Source organism: Lactuca virosa, chromosome 5, assembly GCF_052849685.1.
Source record: "Lactuca virosa cultivar CGN04683 chromosome 5, Lactuca_virosa_CGN04683_v6, whole genome shotgun sequence".
Classification (NCBI taxonomy): Eukaryota; Viridiplantae; Streptophyta; class Magnoliopsida; order Asterales; family Asteraceae; genus Lactuca; species Lactuca virosa.
Window position 1 is genome coordinate 67,872,423 of NC_136430.1, and position 17,097 is coordinate 67,889,519.

Here is a 17,097-nt window from a genome sequence, read left to right on the forward strand (position 1 = left end):
TATGAGATCTGTGGCAATAGCAGACCCTTCTCCACAAAGGGCATCTAGTAAGTGTTGAGCCCTCAAGCCATCTCTCCCGCAAGAAGTTCATTTAGGGAAGGATTTGATGCAACCAAATACACAGTCAAAGTTTGCTACAAGGGGAGGTTCAGAAATTATGGGGCTCGGCATGGATGGGGGTGGCCTAAAAGGGTGTTTGTCCTCCAAAGCTTTAATAGTATCACCATTATATGGTGCAACACCCGATGAGCATAGCACTTTCACTGCTGCGGTAAAATGACAATCTGCAACCTTACGGGGACACTGTCTGATGTTGGTGTTACTTGATGTAGACTCCTTCTGAAGGATGCCTCCACCCTGTCTTATAGCTCCAACATCGGGATTGTCTAACATATTTTGAACTAACTTCATGATAACACCCTCTTTCCCTCATGTATCCAATGACTTCAGGATGGAGCTTTGCTGTAAGGATTTTCTATTCCCAGACCTACATTATTGTCTATTTTTGGGTCTAAACACCTGCAGCGTGCAGCGAGGAAGAAGTAACAAACACATTCATGCCTCAACCGAGCCAGGTTGGGCAATCACCTTGTAAAGGGCACTCTTCAAAGTCTGAGAGAAAGCAATGCGACAACTATGAGGGATACTCTTTGACAATAGTGATTCCCTCTTGATTTCCGGGAGAATGTAGCCGATTTACTTAGTAAGCTGGACCTGTCCAATTGCTAGTTAGGCTCTTTAAAAATACGATCAAGGAGCGCAACATCAAAAACCAAGCCTCCAAGAGCATTTGTCACTGACTCTTTAGTTGACGGCTTTAGAATACCGACAAATGTTTGGATCTAGTTTTTTTTTTTTTTTTTTTTTAAACGACAAATGAATTAAGTGGAAGTCTACTCACAATATTTCAACGAACACCTCGGGTTCAAGTTCCTTTACAAAACAAACCCAACCCCATATGGATTTCCAGAAATTCCTCACATATGGCATCAGAATATTAAAAATAACTAAAACTTAATAACATTATTAGTTTGATTGATTTAATAAAAATGAAATTTTCGATCGACTTGGTTTATAAAATATCAATACATTGAATTATAAGGGTGTGCAAATTTGGACTTTTCAACTCACTCAACAGCCCACATATCTTAAATAAATTTACAGCCCACGCCCTAAAACAACCAGCTCGCCGCACACTTTCACTGTTCCCTAATCTCCACCTCCTCCAATGGCGGCCTCCTCTCTTCTCCGATCTTCACCTTTCTTCTCCTCTCCCCAACAACGAAACCCCAGGACCATCAACAATAGCCCTAGATTCCTTACAGTCAAGGCTACAATCTCATCTTCGGACAAATCAGTCGACACAACGCCAGTCATCAAATCCCACCGCCGCCCCGCAGATGAAAACATCCGTCAAGAAGCCCACCGCCGTTGCTCCTCCGAACCGAATAACTTCTCTGCCAAATACGTCCCATTCAACGCCGATCCTGGGTGCACGGAATCCTACTCGCTTGACGAGATTGTTTACCGATCCCGCTCCGGTGGCCTACTCGATGTCCAACATGATATGGAAGCCCTAAAGGAATTTGATGGAAATTACTGGAAAAACCTTTTTGATGGACGAATCGGGAAAACAAACTGGCCATATGGGTCAGGTGTGTGGTCGAAGAAAGAATGGGTGTTACCGGAGATTGATTCCGATGATATCGTCAGCGCGTTTGAAGGTAACTCTAATATGTTTTGGGCTGAGCGTTATGGCAAACAGCATCTCGGTATGAACGATTTGTGGGTAAAACACTGTGGTATTAGCCATACAGGTAGTTTCAAAGATTTAGGCATGACTGTTTTGGTTAGCCAAGTGAATAGGTTGCGTAAAATGAATCGTCCGGTGGTCGGAGTCGGCTGTGCATCCACCGGCGACACTTCTGCTGCGCTATCCGCTTACTGTGCATCTGCAGGTATTCCAAGTATCGTTTTCTTGCCTGCTAATAAGATCTCAATGGCGCAATTAGTTCAGCCCATTGCAAATGGAGCGTTTGTGTTGAGTCTGGATACTGATTTCGATGGTTGCATGCAATTAGTCAGAGAAGTAACTTCTGAATTACCGATTTATTTGGCTAATTCGTTAAACAGTTTGAGGATAGAAGGGCAGAAAACAGCCGCCATTGAAATCTTACAACAATTCGATTGGGAAGTACCTGATTGGGTGATTGTTCCCGGTGGGAATTTGGGTAACATCTATGCTTTCTACAAAGGATTTCATATGTGTAAAGAATTGGGATTGGTCGACAGGATTCCAAGGCTTGTTTGTGCTCAAGCTGCAAACGCAAATCCTCTTTACCTCCATTATAAATCCGGATGGACTGATTTTAGTCCAGTGAAAGCAAAAACCACTTTCGCCTCTGCTATCCAGATTGGTGATCCTGTTTCAATAGATCGTGCTGTTTATGCTCTCCAAAACTCAAATGGGATTGTTGAAGAAGCTACTGAAGAAGAGCTGATGGATGCCATGGCTCAAGCTGATTCAACTGGGATGTTCATCTGTCCACATACTGGTGTTGCTTTAACTGCTTTGGACAAACTTAGAAACAGTGGTGTGATTCGTCCTACTGATAGGACAGTTGTGGTGAGCACTGCACATGGGCTAAAGTTTACTCAATCCAAGATCGATTACCATTCCAAAGCCATTCCAGAAATGGCTTGCAGGTTAGCTAATCCACCTGTGAATGTGAAGGCTGATTTTGGGTCAGTTATGGATGTTCTTAAAAAGTACTTATTGAGCAAAGAATCGAAGAACTAAAACCTTATTAGGAGTTCTTTGGTTGATGTAAGTTGTGTTTTTGGGGTTGTAGATTAGGTGTTGTTCTTAGTGGTGATAAATGTTTTGGGTAAGCTGGGAAGGAAGACAATGTAATTTTGGTTTTCTATTTTAGAAGTGTACTTTTGAATTTGTTTATCATTGCAGATCGACTCATGATGAGTGCTTGTTATAGTCTGTGGTTGATTTAAGATAAGATAATAAAATGCCAAATTTCAGTCGTTTTATTATTATTAGGTTTACTACTGAATTACTCGTTTCTTTGATTGGAAGGATTGCATATGACGTACATATGTGATGCATGACTGTTTTCACCTTCTTTTTAACTTTATGACTTTGCATCCATTGGCGAAGGTCAAAATCTTTGAAATCGTTTACTTTATAGAATCTAAACATTGTTTAATGACATTACTTAACCTTATTGCGTGAACTATCCCTTGTATTTCTTAACATGCCATAAGTTTTAAATGTTCTTAAGCTTGACAAAAGATGCTTAGCTATTCTTAGAAACGTTTCAATGCATATGTATAACAGTAACCAATATTGACATTAAGTACAGGACATGTCATACCAACATAAAGTAAACATGAACTAGTTGAGGGTAATACTCATTTATAGCCTTGGTCGACGGGTGGTCGACGGACCTTTTGTTCCAACTACATTTTGACTTGATGGTCTAAGTTTTTTGCCTCCTTTTGTTCCAACTACTTTTTGCATTGATGGTCTAAATTTCATGCCTCCTTTTGGGCTTATATATGTCGTATTAGAACACCCCAACAATCAATTTGTTGAAAATCAAAGGTATGATAGGACTTGTTCACTATAGCTATGTAGTAAAATTTGTAAAAATCCTCTCAATGACAAACACTTAGGTGTTGTTTGTTTTTTTTGAAAAAACGTCTGCAGTCTGCGGACCACATCTGCAAACCTCTTCACTAGAAGAGGTGGACTAAATGTCTGCAGTCAGCAAAAAAAAAACTGTTTGCTATTAAAATAAACTGAGATTGATATACCGATTTTTTTAAACACAAAAAATATTACAACAAACTATATTTTTCATCAACTATTAGCGTGGTATAAATTATGATAACTAAAAAATAAAACTTCATTAAGGTTTTTGATATTATATTTATGAACTAATTAATCGATGACATTGTTTCTATCGTAAATAACATAAAAAAAGTTACCAGATTTATCTACTAAATGTAAACGTGTAGGAAAAAAAAATCTACAAAATTATGTCAAAGTTATTTTGATAAATATATTATTTGAATATAAAAACATGTACATAATCATATGCATAAACATTTTGGTTAATACATAATTCTGATATAAAAAAATAATAAATATACAATAAATAAATAAACAAATAATTATATGAAAAGAAAGGACGAGGACAAAAGTATAAAAAATGATAAATGACTAATAATTAATTAATTACCAAAAAAAATATTTTCTTTTTTAAAAGTTATATATAAATTGTGGAAGATGTAAGAAAATGCTAGAAGATGTTAGAAGACATAGGTCCATGTCTGAGCCAAGAAGAGGGCGCGCAGACCTTTTTAGGTTTGTGGTCTTCTAAAAAACAAACAGTCTGCGAGACCAAATGTCTGCGTGTTGTCTGCACGACGCAGACATAAGAGGTCAAGAAGAGCTTTTGCAGAAAAACAAACGCCACCTTATAGATCACTTAAGGATTTCAAAACATAATCACTATATACATGAATGAACCACACATGCACGATAATTATATTTTGTGTGTTATTACAATGTTTGGAATTGAAGTTGATAATGGTTGGCATTGAAAAAGAAATTAATAACGAAACTTCCACTCCAAATGACGCATTCACATGTATGTGGATTGAAGATTTGCATCGACTATTGCGCTAGTGACAAAACTCCATTGTCTTCGATTATCCATACCCCTCTCCACTTAATCATACCTCCTAATAATTACATTTTACTTTTTTCCTTAAATAGCTAATGATTACATAATTATTATGTTTGTTTTTTTCTTTTAATATATACTAACTTATTTATTTTTTCTTTTATTAATCTGGTTTTTTATTTAATTTATTTATTTACCTTTGTTTTTATGATTTTTCTTTTTTGACATTTTGTTCGAAGACATTGTTTAACGTAAAAAAACATATTTGACGTTTTGTTCTTTTATATTTTTTTGACATTTTTTTTAATATTAGTATACTACTTTAAATCACCTCACGTTTAGGAATACTCATGTTTGGCTACTTTACAAATTGACCACGCATGTTGCTGTTTCATATTTTTGGCACATTTGTTTTATTTTTTTTTAATCTTTAACGTTTTGGTCAAATACATATTTTTTAAGTTTTATTTGTTTGTATTTATTCCAAAATTTTATTTTTAAAACTTATTATTGTTTCGAACGACGAATTAAAAAAAATATGACATTTTTATTTAAAGAAAAAATATGACGTTTTGTTTGTTTGTATAATCAAAAAAATTTTAAATTTTTATCTTTTTTGTATAGTTAAAAAAATCTCTGAATTTTTGTTGAACAACAAATTTAAACAAAAAAATGTTTGACGTTTGAATATATTTTTAATGTTTTATTAGTTTATATTTATGATGTCATTATAAAAAAATAGAAAAAATTCTAAAATATTGAATGACATAAATAAAATAATATATCTAAATAAATATTAAAATAATTATTACTTTGACCTAAACAATAATTATTAGTTTATCTAATAATTTGCGCGGAAAACATTATGAGATTATTATCTTTTTACTTAAAGGGTTTTTTTTACACCATATCTACTTTTGAAATACACGGTAGTCTATAATGCTGACTGTGTTTTATTGGTTATCAATTATCAATAATCTTTTTTTTTATATTTTCCAAACATTTACAACTTTTTATTTTTTCTAAACATTTTAAGCTTTTAACAAAAGCAAAGTCAACACACAAAAAACGATATTAAGAATCATCAAATGCAATTAAACATGATGGATATATAAAGCTCACCGGAAGATTTATCTTAATCTAAATAATCATCATTGCTAGAAAAATTCCTCACCAGAATATGTAAAGTTATTCCGGCCGGAAAAGTTCAAAACCTCATCTGAAAAAAGTAATTCCGGCCGCGGGAAAAGTTCAAAAACACATCGAAAAAGTACAAAAACTCTTCGTCTTTGTTGTCGGTATCCTTCGCCGCCTGTTGCCATTTTCTGTCCTTCTCCGTGTGTACCGGAAAATAAAACGTCGTCATTGACATCTTTTCTCGTTCCACCCAGCTGCATCTTCTCCGTCGGTATCCTTCGCCGTCGTCACCGTTGTGTGTTACCGGAAAATAAAGCATTGCTTCTCTCCGTCTCAGGTAATCTGCTGTCTTTTACTTACCGGCGTACATCCTTTTGATTTCACATGATTCTTCTGCTTTTATTTCCCACAAACCAAAGTCCAACGAAGATTTAGGTATTTAGATCTCGTGAAGATTGAATGAATTTGGTGCAAAATGTGGCACGTTCTCAAGATTTTGTTATCGTTACTAAACGATCAAGGGCAATAACTATTGGATTCAACTCTAACATAGTACTTGGTTGTGATCGTGGTGGTATACCCAAAAGAAAAGATGCAAATTCAAAAAAAATTAATTGTCCATTCGAATTGGTAGGGAAGTATATGAAGGCTCGTGGTTTTTGGACGTTAAGGGTCGTACGTGATGAACACAATCATGAACCAGCAATGTGTATGGAGGGTCATCCGTTTGCAATGCGATTGTCGAATAAAGAATCTCATTTGGTGCAAGAATTGACAAAGCTCAATGTTCAGACTGGAATCAAGAATCACCTAGGTATAGTTCATTCATCATAGATTTGAACGATGAACCGACTAGGCATAGTTCATTCTTCATGGGCTCGAACGAGGAACCAATGAGCCAAATTTCATACGAGATGGACTTAAACAATGAACCAATAGGTCAATGTTCATACGAGATGGACATAAAAAAGGAACCAATAGGCCAATGTTCTTACCAGATTGACTTGAACGAGGAACCACCAGTGGGACATACTTCGTTGTTGGAGGAAATTCCAACAATCTTTCATCCATATATCATGCGTATACAAAATGTAAGGGGTGATGGAAACTGTGGTTTTCAATCAATGACTGTTTGTCTCGGATATGATGAAGATCAGTGGCTCTATGTTCGTCAACAATTATTAGACGAGTTATTGAGCTCATATGACGACTATGCTAGAGTTTTCAGTGGATGCGAGGAAGTACTTAATTCATTGTCTTTCTCAGAGTCGCCAACACCAAAGGAATACTGGATGCTTATGCCTGAGACAAGAGTCTTGATATCCAACAGGTTTGGTGTGATCCTCCACTTTTTGACCAATGAAGGCCCTATAACTTTTTTTCCTCTCTGGAGAGGCCCTGAAGAGTTGCAATATCATCATGTTCTTACAATTTCACTTGTGTACGACGATCACTATGTCATGGTACGATTAGAAGGAGAGTACCCAATGCCTCCCATTTCAGCATTATGGATTCGCCACAAGCCCACAAAGCCCCATCAGCAACTGGATGGCAAACTATGTATAAGTCGCGTCTAGAATTTTATAAGAAGCTCAAACCTACTAAAAAAGATTTTATAACGATAAATGATTAGTTGTTACTCAATTTTATCTTGTATTGTTGTTATGTTATATTTAAAGTTAAAAAGAAAAACCAGAGATCGGAGAAGATTCATTTCGATATTTTTCTTATAATTTTAATTTTATTGTTATTAATATTATTATCTTATAAAAAATATATTTGTAATTCTATTTATCTTATAAAAATCTAAGTTTTAGAAAAAAGAAATAATAATAATATTAAGTTATTAAAAATGATTAGTAATAATATAATCATTATTTAGTAAAGTTGATGAAATGATTAAACATATAATGATTATGTTATGATATATAAAAGATAAAACATACTAGACTATTAGACTAAGGTGTGATAAAGTATTAGATTATGGTGTCTTTAACAACACCCTTACCATAATAATGAAATGGGTATGACAATAAAAGAAAGGGATAAGCAATAATAGTTCCCAACTCCATTTTGTTTTCTCGAAAAGTGTATATGCTTAGGCTACGATTAATTGATAGATTAGATAAAAAAATATAATTGTATTTCCTTTATGAAATGATGATGGAAAAATATTAGGCATATCTTTTAAAAGAAAGTTTTTATGTAGCCTTGTAGTCTTTAGTAACCTTAATATTAAGAGCACTAGATGTGGACAACTAGATGTAACACCATTTTGGTGCCACATCACATGTCACATCATCAATGGTGTTATAACACCAAGTGGGAAAATGGTCATCATGTTGTATCTTGTTATGACACCAACTTTTTTTTCCATTTTATAATTTTTTTTTATTTTTTTTTTGAATTTCTTTTTTTCTTTTAATTTAGACAAATATTTTTTAAATATAACATAATAAATAAAACATAATGTTTAAAAATTATAAATAACATATAATAATTTTTTAAGATTAAAATTAACATAGAGATTAAATTACACATAACATCCAAATTCAAAAAAATAAAAAAAAATAACATCCAAATTCAAAAAAAAAAAAAAAAAATACAACGCTATTCCTTATCGTTATTGTTACCATAGAAGATATAATCCGCCAAGTCTTCTCGAAGTTGTTTGTGTTTATTTGCGTCCTGAATGTCAACAACGCGATGCAAATAATCAGCTGTTCCTGGTTGAAACTGAACGTGTCTGGCTCCGTTGGGATATAGTGTGCAATATTTCGCCCTTTATCTTCTACTACCATGTTATGCATTATGATACATGCATACATGATATATCGTAGAGTTTCTAAATCCAATGGCCATGCTGCATGTTCGATTATATGCCACTTCACCTTCAGCACTCCAAAAGCACGTTCCACATCCTTACGTGCTCCTTCTTGTCTTCTTTTAAAAAAATTGTCTCGTTCTTCAACCGGGTGGCGGAATGCCTTCACGAATGTGGAATACTGAGGATATATTTCATCTGTAAGGTAATACCCACATTTGTATTCGTTTCCATTCACCGTGAAAGGAGCATCCGGGGCTTTTCCATTCAAAAGATCGTCGAATATTGGTGACTGATCAAAAACGTTGACGTCGTTGTTGGAACCCGCATCCCCAAAAAATGCATGCCAAATCCATAAATTTTGAGAAGCAACAGCCTCTAAAACCAACGAAGGTGATCCGTGATGACCACTTGCATATTGCCCTTTCCATGCTACCAGACAATTTTTCCATTTCCAGTGTGTGCAATCAATGCTTCCGATCATTCCGGGAAACCCATGGCGTTCTTCATGTGCCACATACAATTCTTGCAAATCATGCAACGAAGGTTTCCGCAAATACACGTCTCCAAATGTTTCAACAACACCCCTTGCCAATGTATACAAACTCTCCCTTGCGGTTCTTTCGGACATTCTCATATAGTCGTCCATGGTGTCAAGTGACTCCCCCATAGCCATCAAACGAAATCTTCTTTTGAAGTCCTTCGACCCGTATACACAATTATCCGCAAAGTAATCGCGATATAGATGTTCGTGTCCTTCCTCACGATTTATGTTTAACACCGCACGTCTTGTTAGTAGCGGGGCTAGGTCTGGTTATAGCAGCTCGTTAGTATAATACTGATACATCATCTTGAAGAATATATCGTCATCGGAATCATCGGACGAGTCGAAAGGATCCATAATTTTTTTTTGAAGATAATTGAGATTTATAGAGAGAAAGATAGAAGTTATGTGTTTAAAAAATTGTTCAGATATAATAGGTATTTATATAGGAAAAAAATAATTAATTTTAAAGTTTTTTTTTTTTTATTAAAATAACCGTTTTCAAGCGGTTTAAAATGGGTAACATTCCATTTTTTCTCGTTTCATCGGGTGGAGACGGCAACGAGAATAGCCACAACGAGATGGGGGGGGGTGTGCAGCTCGTCACGACGCCGTTTTCAGCCTCCACGTAGGCAATAACGAAAACGGGGGAACCCACACCGTATGCTCTAAGAGAAGTATTGTTTGTTATCATTTATGACATACTTTGAAGTAATTTTCAAAACAATACTTAAAATTTAACATCACAATATTTAAGAAACATAACGTTTTTTCATAAGTGTGGATTGGTATATGTTTGATAATAACTATAAATAATAAGACATAAGTTTCAACTATCTAATTTATACGGAAAAACTTACTACAACATTGATTTATCAAAATTTTGAATGTTACTAAAAAATAGTAGCACAAAAGAAGAAGATGAATATATTGCAAATCTCTAAAATCAGTGGGCATGAAAGATCCCTGACGGAGATCATTTAAAATGAAAAGGTCAAGATAAAGATAATGATAATGAAGATGCTCTTATATATTATAAGTTTAAAGTATCTTAATTTTCATAGTTTATTTTTTCTTTATATTTTATTAACTTATGAGATAAGATACTTAACTGGTTTTACATGTATGGACCAGACCAAGTTGACAGCTTATAGTACCAGTCCGAAGTCCGAAGTCCGAAGCCTTTGCCAATTTTCTATCCTACAAAATGGCTAGAATTGGCCCAATAATCGGTTAACTTCACATTTCACTTTGAATTGTGGGCTCTTTCTGTAAGCCCAGCCCAAAATCAAGCATTCGGCGTAGTGTAACATAACAACGGTGAACCGGCGAATGACCGGATCATTCTGATCCTCACACTTGGAAGCATGTGGTCGCAAACTGGTTACCGTGACATCCTTTTGCCGATGTTCTCTCTCTAAATCTCACCCTTTTAGAAAGACAACCAGAGGAAAAGAGACGGACAGACTGTTGTGTGGAAATGGTTCTCTGCTTCCGGCGTTCATCTTATTATGATTATTAGGTAAACAAAATGTATATGTTGATTGAATTGATTTGATTATACTATTTCCTCGGTATTCATTCACTCTGATTGCGTAAATGTGACCAAATTAGGGTTCTTATTAGTTTTTAACATGAGAATTAGTAAGGCTTTTTATTCGTATGTTTTTACTGTGGTTGTACATTTTATGAATGTTTTGTAGCCTGGATGTGATCGATCGCTAATATCGCTTGCTTTAATCGTTCATGCAATGTGTTTTTCTTCAGTTTTGTTAAGATTAAAACAGTTATGAGACGTCTTATGTTGTAACTGAAGATTTCCCTTTCACTATGCGAAGTTTTAAGCCAATTTTCCTGCTTGTCCATGTAATTATTACAGTTTTCATGGCTTGAAAATCAATTGGTTAAGTTTTTAATGTAGTCTTATGTGTTTAGACATAATCCATGGGCGTTTTGAACATTTGGTTGTCGATGTGAACACTCGTATGGATGGATGAAAGAAGAAAATGTTACAAGTATTGAAATTTGACTTTTTTATGTACCACTGATTATTTTGTGCTTCATTTTTGCAGGCATGGATGTTACCATCTGATAACAAAACTGAAGATCCAACAATATGTGGGGTTTTGCTTCAAACACCATTGATGGTAGCTCTGGACTTAAAAACAATCCTTCAAGACCCCATCATCCCTCATCCGACTGCTCAGATGATGATATCTCCATAACCAACAGTGGAGAAGAAGGTTTCGAGTGCCCAATTTGTTGGGAATCCTTCAACATTGTAGAAAACATACCCTACGTTTTATGGTGTGGTCACACCCTCTGTAAAAACTGTGTTCTTGGCCTCCAATGGGCTGTTGTCAAACTCCCAACTCTCCCAATTCAACTCCCATTCTTCATATCTTGCCCATGGTGCAATCTTCTATCTTTTCGCCTCGTTTACAAAGGAAACCTAAAGTTTCCTAGAAAGAATTACTTTCTTTTATGGATGGTTGAAAGCATGAATGGTGACAGAATCAAGTCTCATTCCTCTTGCCCGGACCACCACCTGCCGCCAGTAACCTCCTGGTCATGGAACCGTGGTTGGGTGGCTAACCGCGGGAACTCCGCCGTGGGCCCATGTACGCGTGAGTCGGATCATAATAGTCAAGATGCTAATGGGACCCATTCAAACTCTGAAAGATTGCAGTCTTCGATCCGTAAGTCACTCATCTTTTTCGTTCACTTGACAGCTAAGTTTCCATTGGTGTTTATATTTCTGCTTATTGTGCTTTATGCGATTCCTGCAAGTGCGATCATCTTGGCTGTGTATATTCTGATTACAATTCTGTTTGCTGTTCCTTCTTTTCTTGTTCTGTATTTTGCATACCCTAGTCTTGATTGGCTGGTAAGGGAGATTATAAATTAGGGTTATGTTTGGTTCTTGTTTCTAGTTAAAATTTTGACCCTTTTTGTTCAGTTTGTTGAACCATCTGTTTAAGTAGATTTGAGTTTGTACTTGAACGTTTAAGATGAGAATTTAATCTGTGAGCTTTTTTGTTGATATTTGTTTCTTATTCATGTCTTTTGACCTTATACTGTGTTTGACATTGAACAACATCTTTACGACCAAAATGCTATTAGAAAATGATAAAATATTTATAATGACATTCATTCCATTTCTAATATTTAGATGACATTTACCTACTTACGTACAACATTGTATGATTTGTATCATGTACTATTTCGTCACAAGATGAAGCTTAGCGGTTGATGTGTTAAATTTCATACAGGAGTTGTAAGGTTCAAATATTGACTTATGATAGTGAAAATTGCATTCGATTTGGATACCATTGGCACAAATCATAAAATTTCCATATATAATGTTTTAATAAAAACTAAAAATTAGAATTTACGACAAAAACTTTACTATTTTTTTTTTCATTCAACGTTTTTGTTTTATGGAAAATCTAGTTTTTTGTATTTAATCAGTTAAGAGTTTTCATTTTTATTTAAGTGTTTATGTTTTAACAACCAAACAAAAACAAGTAAAGAAAGTTGGAATCGTGATTTATTATCAAACCAATAGTTACTATCAGACAGTGGCACTGTTTAATGACAATTTTTTTAGTACGATTTACATAAAGATCCATTATTCTACTACTAGATTTACATATTTCGTCCTAAACAGTACTTGAACCTTCAACCTTAGGTTGAGGGATGTATATCCGTCATATTCTCAACCTCAGGTTGAGGACATATATCCGTCATATTCTAATACAGTTAGACCATATGTTTTTTTGGTGTTTAATGACTTTTAATGATACTAACACATGGTCCTAAACATTGTACTCACAAGGAGTGAAAATTCGTCTTCAAGATTTAATGTCCCGAAATAGAACTTTATATGTTGATTTTTACATGCGATTTGGCCCGTATTTTGGAGTATGACATAAAAAGCCAACAATGGTGAGTATATATATATATATATATATATATATATATATATATATATATATATATTGACACACATATATACAGACACACACGAGACTAATATTTCATACGAGTTACTATCATTCAAAAAATTGAAATTGTTATCAAACTAACTCGTTCTCATAGTAAAATCGTTGTGACATGTAAACAATCATTTTGAGTTGTAATATGTAGATAATTATTTCGATAAAATAATTTGGTATAATTAAGGACTTTGTTATAAACTAATGCTCATATTACATAGTATATTACCAAATGTAACCAACACATACAACTAAATTTAATCAACTCGTATATTTATTTAATGACAAATATAAGTTGCATTTAAGGGATATATTTTCTAAACATCTATCATTTTTTTCAAAAAAATAAAAATAAAAGAATATTTATCTTTTGGGTCGACACACGAACAATACATTTTCACTTGAGTTATTAACAAAGTAAGATATACATAAACATTATTGGATTTTCATAACAAATTTAAGGAACGTATAAAGTAAAAACTCATCAGTTAGGAAACATAGAAACATACAAAACAGAAGAAAACCCACCTCGTAAGAGAAATTCCACAAACCTAATCACAAGAACGATGTCTGTTCAACTTGGGCAAAAACGACCTGAAGTATAAAAAACCAAAAGAACTTCAGCGAGAGAACAAAGGCAGTATCTACGACACAGAGAAAGAAAAGGCCGTGTAATGTTGACGCAATTGAAGAACGTGGTCCCAATTAACCCCAACTAAGAAACTTGCACAGAGAATGGATGAGGGAAAGAAAAAGAAAACAAAAGAAAAAAACGAAAAATATAACAAATAATAAAACAACGGAGAAAAAAAAAAGAAAGAAAATATTAAATAGGTGAAGGTAAATAGCACGAACAATAAAAGAATATTGGGTAATATGAAATAAGCAAGAACTACACTATTGGTGGCTAATATGGAATAACAAAAAACTATGTTGTTGCTAACGTCCATGTATATTAATAAAGTATACTAATAGGCTTCAATTAGCAACAATGTATTCAGATTTGAACACTAAAAGTGGTTCATCATTCGGTCAATGAATAACCTACCAACACCAAGGTTAGCCAAGAGATGTCACAACCATTCCATCCCCGTCTTTAACTTCAATGGGTGGTGGCAGCAAAGACCGCTAAGGGTTTCATGTAATAGACATACATACCTATGTGGTTGTCTTAATTCATGTTGGTTTTATGATAACTCGAACACAAACATCCTAATATTTGCAAACACAAGATTAACAACAAACTAGTTTTTAATTAAAAAAAAAAAAAGTAACATTTTGTCCCAACATAGATCATATATGTTTATATGTTTTTACTTTTTAGGGCATACATAATAGTTAACATAATAAGTATATTCTTCAATTTCAAACATGTTTTTGTACGAGTTCCGAGCATTTTCGTAAACTCTGAGTTCAAAATTTAAAATTTTCAAATTTTCAAATTCGGTGATTATTTTCGAATTTTCTATGTCATAACACCCCTTAACAAGAAGGGGGTGGTGTTCCTTGCGTTAAGATAACGTTATAGCTACCACCTCAGTTATAACGGGAGCTTAACAGCACCATACCATATACTTTAAAAGGTGGTGGTTTAGTGATTATTTATTTGGGTTAATATCATAAAAATTACAACCAATAATATTTAGTTTATTATTTGAAGGGTAATTACTAATCTAGTCAAATTAAGAAAGTCATTAGCAATTTTTAGCCAAAAATTAGTAAATGTCAAAATATAGCCCACGAAACCGTAGGTTTCGAGTTTCGTCTACTGTTTCGCCAATTCGTCTACTGTTTCGTGTTTTGTATAATTTTTTTTTTCATTTTCAACATACAAAACCGTAGGTATCTCGAAACCTACGGTTTCCCTAACCGTAGGGTATGGTTTTGTCAAAAAAAAAAGACGTTTTTTTTAATCTACTTTTGGGGGTTTTAACTACTGTTTTGTCAAAAAAGCTACGGTTTTTTAATTTTTTTTTTTAATAAAGAGTATAAAAAAGAATGTTTATAATTGAAGCCTCACGAGGCAAATTACCCCACGCATGACCTGGAGTTGGGGGCAGTGGTGTTTGCCCTCAAGATTTGGAGGCACTATTTATATGGGGTGAAATTCGTTGTGTATACCGATCACAAGAGTCTGAAGTATTTGATGGACCAACAGAACCTGAATATGCGACAAAGGAGATGGTTGGATGTGCTAAAGGACTATGACAGCGAGATCTTATACCATCCAGGGAAGGCCAATGTGGTGGCCGATGCATTGAGTCGCAAAGCGACAGGGTCGCCGATCAGGGGTATTTGTATGAGGGTGACGGTAAGTCCACCCTTGATAGACATGATTCGAGAGGCTCAGGTCGAGGGGGTGAAGAAAGAGAACTGGAAATTGGAAAGAATTCGGGGGCAGTATCCTTTGTTTGTTAAGGATAGTCGTGGCTTGTTGACACAGTGTGGCCGAGTATGGGTGCCGATGTCAGGGGGAGTGAGGCAGAGATTGTTAGAGGAGGCGCATAAGTCCAAATTTTCTATACACCCAGGTGCAACAAAAATGTATAGGGATTTGAGGATGAGCTATTGGTGGCCCTGCATGAAGCGAGAGATCGTCGGGTATGTGGAGCGATGCTTGACCTGCAGAAAGGTCAAAGCCGAGCACCAACGACCTCATGGTAAGGTTCAGTCATTACCCATTCCCATGTGGAAGTGGGAAGAGATCACTATGGACTTCATCACGAAGCTACCGCGGACAGCGAGGGGAGTAGATGTCATATGGGTGATCGTGGATAGACTGACGAAGAGTGCTCACTTCATTCCGATCTCCGAGAGTATATCTGCAGAGAAGTTGGCGGACATTTATGTTCGAGAGGTGGTGGCTAGGCACGGAGTGCCGGTATCAGTGGTTTCTGGTGGTTGTCGAGGTCAACAAAAATAATAACCCTAAATATTACGCACTGAAATAGTGTATAGTGGTAAAGGGATCGTATCCACGGGGATTGGTTCAATTTTATAAGTCTATGATAATCTTTTTGTACAAATACTTGTAAAATAAAATAGAATTGGGGGATTTTGATATTTTGATATGTTTGAAAGAAAACTAGAATTACACTAAGATTTAAAAATATGATTCAACAAAAATAAAGTTTGATGTAAAATAAGAGAAAGATGGTTGACTTTGAATTTTCATTACTTGAACATTTGGTTAATTAATCATGAGAATGCCAAGGTGCAATACTTGTGTTTATAATTTAACTTGGCTATAGCAATTTATAAGCATAACTTGCCTCAACTCTTCTTTTGTATTAAAATGACTAGAGAAGCTCATAGTACATTTCCTAAATCAAAGTCACAAAACTAATGAAGCATGTAGTTTTGTGAAAATTAATTAGCATTAAGTTTTAAGAGTTACCAAATCCAAAGAGTAATCAATTTCTTTCATTACCACTATGAAGAAAATATTTCCTTAGTTTAAATGAAATGAAATCAAACATTTAAACTAATTGTTGCTTGTTAAATTGAAGACCCATTACTTAGCCAAGAATTTAACCAACAAAAATAACATTCATATATCAATATTCATGACCAAAGATATATAAACATCAAGAAAGTTTTCATAGAAAATATAATCATAAACATTAAACAAAAGTTCATGGTGTTCTTCAAAATAACCAAAATATTCAAGCAATTACTGTAGCACCTGGTTCTGGGTACGTATTCTTTTAATTTAATCTTTTAATAATTTGCATTTTTGACCTTGGACTCGGCGAGTCAAATGATCGACTCGCCGAGTAGGAGCGGGAAGGGGGCACGGGGTTTAAGTCGTGGACTCGCCGAGTCGGGTCCCGGACTCGGCGAGTAGCCTCTGTCTGGACAAAAACCCTAATCTGAGGGTTTGCACCC

General features: G+C 34.8%; 4 protein-coding genes across 4 annotated transcripts; all 4 read left to right on the forward strand.

Moving 5' to 3' along the window:
• Window positions 1–1,137: 1,137 nt before the first annotated feature.
• LOC145115053 (threonine synthase, chloroplastic-like) lies at window positions 1,138–3,048 on the forward strand. Its single transcript, XM_079051202.1, has one exon. It carries the CDS (start codon window positions 1,229–1,231, stop codon window positions 2,798–2,800), a length of 1,572 nt encoding a protein of 523 aa, XP_078907328.1. The 5' UTR covers window positions 1,138–1,228; the 3' UTR covers window positions 2,801–3,048.
• Window positions 3,049–6,302: 3,254 nt separating this feature from the next.
• LOC145111360 (uncharacterized) lies at window positions 6,303–6,677 on the forward strand. Its single transcript, XM_079047644.1, has one exon. The coding sequence runs from the start codon at window positions 6,303–6,305 to the stop codon at window positions 6,675–6,677; it is 375 nt and encodes a 124-aa protein (XP_078903770.1).
• Window positions 6,678–6,757: 80 nt separating this feature from the next.
• LOC145111361 (uncharacterized) lies at window positions 6,758–7,420 on the forward strand. The gene has a single exon (XM_079047645.1). It carries the CDS (start codon window positions 6,758–6,760, stop codon window positions 7,418–7,420), a length of 663 nt encoding a protein of 220 aa, XP_078903771.1.
• A 3,141-nt stretch (window positions 7,421–10,561) lies between these two features.
• Window positions 10,562–12,254, forward strand: LOC145111038 (uncharacterized). The gene is made up of 2 exons (XM_079047335.1): window positions 10,562–10,733; window positions 11,284–12,254. Exon 2 carries the CDS (start codon window positions 11,328–11,330, stop codon window positions 12,117–12,119), a length of 792 nt encoding a protein of 263 aa, XP_078903461.1. The 5' UTR covers window positions 10,562–10,733; window positions 11,284–11,327; the 3' UTR covers window positions 12,120–12,254.
• The last annotated feature ends 4,843 nt before the right edge of the window (window positions 12,255–17,097 follow it).